Source organism: Phaseolus vulgaris, chromosome 3, assembly GCF_000499845.2.
Source record: "Phaseolus vulgaris cultivar G19833 chromosome 3, P. vulgaris v2.0, whole genome shotgun sequence".
NCBI classification, from domain to species: Eukaryota; Viridiplantae; Streptophyta; class Magnoliopsida; order Fabales; family Fabaceae; genus Phaseolus; species Phaseolus vulgaris.
Window position 1 is genome coordinate 37,121,371 of NC_023757.2, and position 10,009 is coordinate 37,131,379.

Consider the following 10,009-nt stretch of genomic DNA (forward strand, 5'->3'; position numbering starts at 1 on the left):
TGGGAACACAAAACCCATTAGCATACATCTCTCAGATATTGAATGAACATGGGTTTGTGTTTAAGAAACAATGCATCTCCATTTTTGGTGATGCTCTCAATGTGCCTCTTGATTTGTTGCTCTCAAGCCAAACAATATGTGGTTGGAGGCACTGCAAATTCATGGAAGACTCCTCTCTCCTCACCACATTCACTCAACCACTGGGCCAACTCTCACCATTTCAAAATTGGCGATACTCTCAGTATTCTTTATAACTCTCCATTTTTATCCAATTTTTTTTTTATTTCCTTCAACCTTCACTATAAGAAAAACATGAAATAGAAACCAATTTTATATAAAAAATAATTAGTTGCTATAGTAACTAAATTATAGACTATTTAAGAAACTAAAAAAAATTAGTATCTAAATTAGTTTATATTATTGTTAAATGATTTCTAAATTAGTATCTAATTAACTACCAAGGTTTTAGCTACCAATTATTTAGTTTCTAAATTTGGTAGCAAAAACCTTAGTTACTAATTAGATACCAGTTTAGAAACCATTTAATAATAATAAAAACTAATTTAGAAACCAAAAAATTTTTAGTCTCTAAAATGATCTCTAATTTAGTCATAATAGCAACTAATTATTTTTTATTTCTAAAAATTGGTTCTTATTTCATGATTTTCTTGTAGTAATCTCACATTGACTACTAAGATATTTCATAGTTATAAGTAGAGCCAAACCTTATCTTAAAAACAAATTTTATAAAGTTAAATTAAACTTAAAATCAACTTCTTAATATAATATTAGAATCATTTAAAGTTAGCGAGAGTTTGTTCACATTACGTCACTATCAAATCAATATCGGACAATCTCACTTTATAATTCGGTTTGTAAGATTGAGTTAAACTTAAAATCCAATTTTTAATATGTTATTAGATTTATTTAGAGTTGATATTAGTGAGAGTTTGTTGATATTACATCATTCACCGTCGTATCGAATTAGTCTATTTTATTTTAATAATAGGTTCATGTATTAATTTTCATTCATGGAAGTTTGTTTTGTAACTATATGCAGTATTTAAATACGATGAGAGAACTGAATCGGTGCATGAAGTGAACGAGACAGACTACGAACGGTGCAACACGGTGGGGCAAGAACATGTGGTGTTCAACGACGGGAACACGAAGGTCTTGCTTACAAAATCTGGATTCAGACACTTCATAAGTGGAAATCAGAGTCACTGCCGCATGGGGTTAAAACTCGCAGTGGTTGTCATCTCCAGAAAACCCATAGACAAGCCTCCTTGTCCTTCACCAGCACCATCACCTTCACCATTGTCACCAGCACCATCACCTTCACCATTGTCACCATCACCATCACCTTCACCACTTCCAAATAACCACGGTGTTACTGGTAGTTCAAGTGCTGGATTTGTGGGAGTTACGTTGTGGTTGTTGGGGGTGATGATGTTACTTCTTTAATTTCAGAGTACGTTATGCATTTGCATGTTAATGTGTATTTGCTAATTAGGTCAAGCATTTTTATTCTTGTTTTTTCAAGTGTGAACGATTTTCCTTTGATGGGAAAAAAGGTTGTTTGGAAGGAGAACGATTGAGCCCTTTAGCTTCAATGCCTGGTCTTGGTGATTTTGAGTTTCAATAAGTCATTTGGATTTTTAAATGCACGTGCGATGGCTCTTCCAAGTCATTTTTGTTGCCAAATAAGTTCTCTGTCTCTTGTTCTTGTTCTGTATTTTACTATTTTGCATTAATCAAAGATATTTTTTTCTCCATTATGATATTGTATATGCAAAGTTAGTGATATATATATAAACCAAATAGAATGATAATATTTGTGATTTATATGAAAAATATAAACCTTTATTAAAATAAAAACTTAAGAAATTAGAGATATTTTTAAGAGATTCAATATTAATTATCGATAAAAATATTTCATAATATAATATATATATATATAAATAAATAAATGAGTGTAAATATAATTTTATATATCGTTTTATAAGATTATAAGGTTAAGTTGTTCTCAAAAATTCATTTTTTAACGTGTTAAGATATTTATTTATAACAAATATTATTAATTTCCTAATTTTTGAATATATTAAATTTAAATTAATCTTATTTTAAGCTTTTTTAAATGCTTTGATTGATAAAAAAAAATCAATTTATTAACCTTTAATTTTTTTTATTTGAATAAATGTATTTTAATTACTATCAAATGAAAAGGATTATTTAAATATTAAAGAATGATTAATAATCCAAAAATATTAATATGGATGATTTTATTAGTAAATATTTTATTGATATTATTTATTTGACAATATTTGTTAATATTTTTACAAAGGATAATTTTTTATTAATGTCAATTCACAATAGGTTTTAGTTTATATCGAAATCATTTTGATCGACATAAATTTCAAATAAATTATTTTATCTTAAAATTCTTTAAAATTATAATTTTATCATCAAACATTTCTTAATTGCTATTAAAAAACCTTACCTCTTAAAATTTCATATCCAAACATCCTTTCACGTGTTTGAATCTAACCAATTGCAGCTTAATATGTACAAAATATGCAATCGAGGATACGCAGATCCTGGAGTTGGCATAACGTGACAATTGATGATCCATAAAATCTGGATACGATATTCTGGGATGATTTTTTCTTTTTCTTTTGCATATTATTTGTCTACCAAATTAATTTCTTAAACAAAGTTCAAAGTGTGTTTTAACAGACGTTTTTACCAAAGTAATTAATTTGTGGAAATTCTAAATGTTTACGATAAAAAAATATGTTGTTTGGGAAAATAATTTAAAAAAAAAATCAAATTTTAAAATTTTATAGTAGTAATTGAATTACTTGAAAATATAGAATTTCAAATACCATTTTAAAAGTAAAAATTTGAAATTCTTTATAATTTTAAATGTATATTTCATTTTTTATATTTCCTCCTCAAGTTAATTTTGATTTGGAGGTCATTAACTTACTAAAATTAAGACATTTTTGGATAACTAATTTTTTATTAATGCCGATTACGATTTTTTTATTAATGTTAATAGGAGTTATTTTTATTTGAATTGTTATGATTACTTTTGTTGTTGTTATAGACTACTGCTACTTTTCGCTTAATATTTTAATTAGGATTTTTTTTTTATCAATATTAAAAAGATTACTTTTTTTAGCATATGTGAACTATATTTTGTCAACGTACGTCTACAATGATTTCTTATGATGGACATAAATGTTATTTTTTTTGTTAATTGTTCGTTAAGATTATTTTTACAAATGTTGATTTGGACAAAATTTCAGCGATTAAGTAAGATTGTTTTACCCTTCTCAATTGGGAAACTTTCCCGTTGACATTCATCTGGAAGTCGACAATAATTTTTATTGATGTGAGTCTAATTAATTGTCATAAATATTAATTAAAAAAAATTCAAGTGACATTAGTAGAATTCTTTTGTCAATATTAATTAAAAAATATTGAAAATTTAATTAAAAAATAAAATTAACAAAGAACGACTAAAAAATACCAATATTAATGTTTTAAATTATCAACATTTTTTATATTTAAATATATTTTTTGTATTTGGTAGTAATTATAATACTTTATCTAAATAAAAAAATTCAATCAATTTAAATTGATTTATCTAAATAAAAAATATTTAAAAAATAAAACAATTTTAAATAAGATAGATTCAAATTCAATGTATTTAGATATTTTAAAAATTAGGAAATTTACTATCCAAAACCAATTTTAGAAAATATTTATCTGGAACCAAAGTTACTTGATCGTTCTAGAGTCATATCAACTTGACTTAGCTTTGATACCGATAAGCTCAATTTGAGTTGAGTTGATTTGGATTTAAGTCAAATTGATTTGGCCTAAACTTAGTCAAGCAGAGTCAACTTAAGATATGTTAAGTCGAGTATCTTCTGAGTCCAGGTCAAGTCAATTCTAGTCGAACTCGACTAAGTTCAAGTCCATTCTAAATCCTTGTGGAACTGGTCGGTCTGAGCTCATGTTTAAACAAACGAGGTTAGGTTTTGTCAAGTTGAGTTTGACCCCTATTGGCCTGTGACATTGAGCATACTTCAAGTCGGGACCATGTCAAATTGAGTTGTCCTAGTCCCATGTTAGGTCGAACATAATCGATCTGAACCCATATTAATCCAAGTTGGGGCGAGCCTATGTTCAATCGAGTTGCGCTAGGGCCAAGGTTGAGTGTAGTTGGGCCAAGCCTAAGTTCACCTGAGTCAAAATCTAGGTCAAGTTGGGCTTAGATCGAACTGAGTCCAATTGTGTCAAAGTCAAGTCGAACTTGAGTGGTATTAAATCAAATTAAGTCATGTTGGACGAAGTCAAGTTAAGTCCATGTTTAACTGATACATTAGGTTGAGACTATGTCAAGCTGAGTTGAGTTAATTCCAGATCACATCGATTATATTGATCCACATCTAGTTGACAAAGTACATTTAATAATTTAATTTAAATTAAAAATCAAAATCAATTTAATCCAATTAAAATGGATAATAATTTTAGATTAAATATATTTGATTAAACTTGTATTGGTGGTAGATTAAATTTTAAAAAATCAAATCCATGTTACCCGTGTAAACTATTATAATTAATACATAAACTTTCAAACGATGTTAAAACAAGTAAATATGAGAAAACTTGCTTTATAATTTCAAAGATGATATAGTTTTCTTTAAAGAAGAGAAATAATACTCTTGTACTTATTTGAAAAGCAAAAATTTCTGAATTAATATATTTATAAAATTTAAATATTCCGTAGTTCAAAGCAATGTAGAAAATTAAGGTAACGCAGGTTGTTCTTTGACCTTGTCAGTTAGCACACAACAGCACGTTTTAAAATGGCAAAGACCATCCGTCCTGCACACAACACATTAATTTTCGCCTTCAATTCCTTGATACCACTCCCAGATTCTTCTCTTTCTTCAACCAAAATCCTTAAATTAACACCACACCGCGGCTTCATAATTCAATTGCACACACATCAGGTACATAGATTAGCAATAAGTGAGAGTGAGAATAAAGATTTATATATACGAAACATGGAGAAAGGAAAAATAAAAATGGCAAAAGCTGAAGCAGCAGTGAAAGAGAGTTCTCCTTCTTCTTCTGCAACTCAGCAACATTCGACAGACGTACTTCACCAACGTGCGAAAATGCCTCGGTGTCCCATGAAAATGGCCATTGGGGGCTTCGCAGCAATCTCTGTGTTGGGTTACTTCGTTTTGTACTCCAACAAGAAGCCTGAAGCATCAGCGTTGGATGTTGCTAAGGTTGCTTCTGGAATGTCCCACCCAGAGAACACTCGTCCTCGCAGTTAGATATCACCAATTAATTTCCCACATTCCATCATCCTTGCACATTTTCTACTATGCCTTATTTTTCATTTTTTTTCTCTATCAAACTTCTACTTTCTTAGACCAAAAAATCAATAAATAATATTTTTTATTTTACTTTTCTTTCTTCAAATAATGTTGAAGATCTATAAGTAAAAATATTATCTTAAAATAAGTTAAATTTTAAATATTATTTTTTATGTTATCAAAAAGAAAATAAATAAATAAATAGAATCCGTCCCGCCAACCCGCATTTGAGTTTTTTTTAAAAAAAATATCAATGAAAATATTTTTTACTTTTTGTTATTGAAAAATTATCAAATCAAATCTATATATTTACTATTATAATATATCAATATATTTTCTTTAATTTCAAATATAGTCGGACTTCAATAATTTAACTAAGATAAAAATTAAATATAAATATTTTTCTATTTCAAAAATATTAAAAATAACTAATTCAAAAATTAATATTTTTTCTAATCCAAGTTATCACTGTAAAGCTTAACTCAAGTTGGCACAAATTTTTTTTTTTCGGACCAACCAACCCCAATCCATCGTTGTTGCCCGCACAAGCTACAGATTATACCGGACAAACTGAAGCGGACCCCACCTTACCACCCTTGTAAAATTAAGCCATCACCTAACAAACAACCAAATCTAAAATAGCAAAAAAAAAAAAATAAAAAAAAAAATAACAAAGTCAACACACCAACCAGAACCCAACTAAAAAGAACCAACCCAATCTCACAAATTCTAAATATGATATTAAAATAATTTATAACTTGTGTAATAAAATTTTGTTCATCAAACAAACCGAAATGATGTCTTTCAATTTTGCAATCTACTTACTTTTTAAATTACATTTCACCATTCAATTTTTTTTTATGCAATTCAATTTCATGAGTTATTTAGATTTTTTCCAGCAACTGTTATTGCTTTTCAAAATTGACTTTATTGCACATTAAGTTTCAACACCTAGTAAAAACAATTTCAAATCAAGTCCTCCTAATTATTTTTTCTAAGTTAGTTTAATTTTAAATATATATTTTTTCATTTATAGGAATTGGAGACTTAAATGAGTGGGTTATAATAACTTACACATTTTGACTCTGTCAACTAAGCTATATTTCCTTATCAAATAACTTTGAGTTTGCATTTTTTTATTGCCTTTAATTGCTTCGTATTTTACAGATTTTTTTTTTCAAATTGCTTTCAAGTTAATTTATTTTTTAAATTTATGTAATCTACATTGCAGAGTTTAGAGAGAAAAACAATAACAAATCTTTAAGTACATACTTTATCTTTATATGCTTTTTAATTCACTTTTTAATTAAAACTATAGAGACTCACTTGAATAATATATTACAAGTTCCTTAAACAACAAGTAATTAAGAATAAATATAAAAATGATATTAAACATTAAATGTTGTTGTATAAAGGTAAGTCATATTATTTCTATACTCATAATATATAACACCAACGTGTTTGCCACTGAACAATAAAAAGTACTATAAATTTGGTATTTCACGTTTTTGAATTGGACAAACTTGTCAAAATTAATGGATAAATTAATTGAGTATAATCCTTTGGCTCTCCCAAAAGTTTTAATTAAACTTGTAATTTTGAACGTGACGTTTTTATATAAGTAATAGTTTTTTTTCCGTTATATTCTAATACCGCTTCACTCCTTAACTAAGCCGTTATTAGGGTTAATAAATACTTTCTACCAGCTTTTAGGTTAAATTTAATTACTTCACTTTTACACTCACAATGATTTTTTAAATAAAATAACTTATTTTTATATAAGTAAAATAAAATGGTTAATAAAATATATTTTGCAATTAAAATTTATAAATTAATTTAATTATTTGAAATTGTAAAATTTTAAATTTCACATATTAATACCAATTTAAAATTCTTATTCCTTCCACTTTCACATCCATGACTCTTCTATTTATATTTTATTTATCTGGTTTTATTTAGTTAATGCCATATTAATTAAAATAATTGTAACAAATATTAACTAAGAAAAATATTAACAAATATCAATTCAAGAACACAATGAAATTATATGAAATTGATTTATAAATTGAGTAAAATAGGTTTTTTTTTCAAAAAATGAGAATATAGAGGTGAACATGCTGATTAAAAAAAAAAATAGAGGTGAACAAAAATTAGATAAATTTCATAATTTAAAAAGAAAATAATTCGTATTGTATTAAACAATTAAATAAAAGTGTATAGGCAAAACTTCTATTAAAATTTATGCATTTATAAAAGTTTTTTTATTGAGTATAAATAAATTAAATTTATAATTAAACAGCGTTGAAAATGAATAAAATGAAACACCTTAGACTTTAACTTTTAAAATGTATTATACCAAAAATAAATATATAAATATAGATTTTTGAAGTATAACTAAAATTTATCTTAAAAATGTTATGCTTTTCAATTTATGTTTAGAATAAAATAATAATTATAAATAACATCTATACAACATTCATATATTTTTAAACTACATTATAAAATATTAAAAAATAATATTTATTTTTGCAGTATAAGAGTTTACGCTTCTATTTTTTTAAATGTCTGACATCCTAACTGTATAGTTGTCTCCATATCACATAATGTTTTACTAATTCAATGCATAAAAAAATTACATTTTCTAACATTGAGTTTACACAACAAATATACCTTAAAATGAAATGTACACATGTAAAAACACAAGCATCCATAATTGTTTATAGTCCTTATATACTCATATAACAAGTTGAATAGTAGTAAAAAACTATATAAAATAAAAAATATATAAATTATTACAGAATAACAAAATGTACAATTTTTATAAGAATTAAATAATGTATTAATGTACATAATGCATACATCCCTTATTTAATAGACAAGCTATATTTGGATCATTTTCTTAATATATATCTATAATGATATAACACATGTGAACACAAAATATATAACAAGAAACAAATACTTTTTCGACTTATATTAAATATGTCTAACTAGAAACTAATATTTAAATTAATATAAAACTTGTATATATATTTACAAGTATATTTCAGAATCGCAGATCAAGATAAATTTATTGTAATATAAGAACATACATTTACAAATGTCAAAATGTGTAAAAAAAATTCTTAATTTCTCACCACGTCATACAAAATGAAGGCAATATATGACTTATCAATTAAATTGAAATATACTAAACATACTTTTTAGTCACAAGTATCATATAATTATTTTATATTCATGTATCACATATCCATAAGTACTTCTTAATATTTTGTTTAGTTAATCGTTATATTGTGAAACATGATAAATTTATTGAGTGGATTCAATTAAAAATTTATCCTAATTATTTTTTGGACTTATATCATAAGTTAGTAGATTATTCTATAATAAACTAATTTTATCATAAGTATGTTTTGTTTTGAAATTTAAAATTTCCTCACGATTTTATTTTTAAAAAATATATTGATGAATTAAGTAAAAAATAAATATATAAATTGTTATTAATTACAAATTTTAAACAATGTGAGATTTATTGGACATTACATTACCTCACATGATAATTAATAAATAATAAGTGCTAGGAATATAATATACTCCAACAAAAAACCAAACAAATTTAAAATTTAAATTAATAATTAAATTAGTTGAAATGATCAATTTTATATTAGCACAATCAATAAAAGAAGTGCACTCTACCATAAAACGGAATTTAGAGATATTTTAGTATAAAATCGTACTTACTAAAAATTCAAATTGTTTGAACGAGACTATCTTGATCAGGTCAACTACTACACCGTGGAATTTGATTTCAAAAGAGTTGAGAAATAAATTCACATTTTGAGAGAGAAAAAGAAGAGAATGGAAAACTAGAATATGACAGGGAGAAAGTCATGGAAATGAGAAAATAAGAGTAAAGAAGAAATAAAAAGTGGAAAAGAAAAGAAGAAGGAATGAGAAAGCCATGATTTTACAAAATGCATCCTCAATAAAAAAAAAAAGAAAAATTTACCTTGAAAACATTTTCTACCAACAAGTTTAGATAAAAGTGAGAAATATTCCAAAACAATAAAGAGCGAAGAATAATTATAGAATAACCAATAATAATAAAAAATTAAAATTAAAATATTTAGAATAAAAGGTCAAATGAGAATCTAAACATTAGTAAATCTGAATAAGAAAAAGTTGGAAAAAAAAACTACACAGAATTGGATAAATAAATAGAGAGAAATGTAATTTAATTTAATTTAATTTAATTTACCAAGCAGTCAATATTAATTTTATCACTTGAATATTAGTGGCAATATTTTAGGTGAAAGTTATAGAATTATTGTTATTAATCGATCAGATCAGAGATGAATAGTATTGTATTTTTAGCCACTAAGAAATAAATGATAATAACATTTTGCAAAAAATATTGATCCACCAAAAAGGATTTGCAATATTAATAAAATAATATTTTTGGCCACTTGATAATATTTACAACTATTACCGAAGTGTTGATGTTAACTAATAGTTGACTAAAGTAACCAAATATAAATTTTAGTATTTTTTTAAAACATGAGAAAAATATATTTAGCCAAAGAAAAAAGAAAATATTAATAATT

At 25.4% G+C, this 10,009-nt stretch overlaps 1 protein-coding gene across 1 annotated transcript; it reads left to right on the plus strand.

Annotated features, from left to right (window-relative positions):
* Nucleotides 1-1,710, plus strand: LOC137805906 (early nodulin-55-1). The gene is made up of 2 exons (XM_068605787.1): nt 1-241; nt 1,061-1,710. The coding sequence occupies exons 1-2, from the start codon at nt 43-45 to the stop codon at nt 1,465-1,467; spliced, it is 606 nt and encodes a 201-aa protein (XP_068461888.1). The 5' UTR covers nt 1-42; the 3' UTR covers nt 1,468-1,710.
* Nucleotides 1,711-10,009: the final 8,299 nt, after the last annotated feature.

Coding starts and splice junctions, on each gene's coding strand:
- LOC137805906 (XM_068605787.1), top strand. CDS start 43: ATGAACATGGGTTTGTGTTTAAGAAACAATGCATCTCCATTTTTGGTG. Junction 242..1,060: donor CAAAATTGGCGATACTCTCA/GTATTCTTTATA, acceptor AACTATATGCAG/TATTTAAATACGATGAGAGA.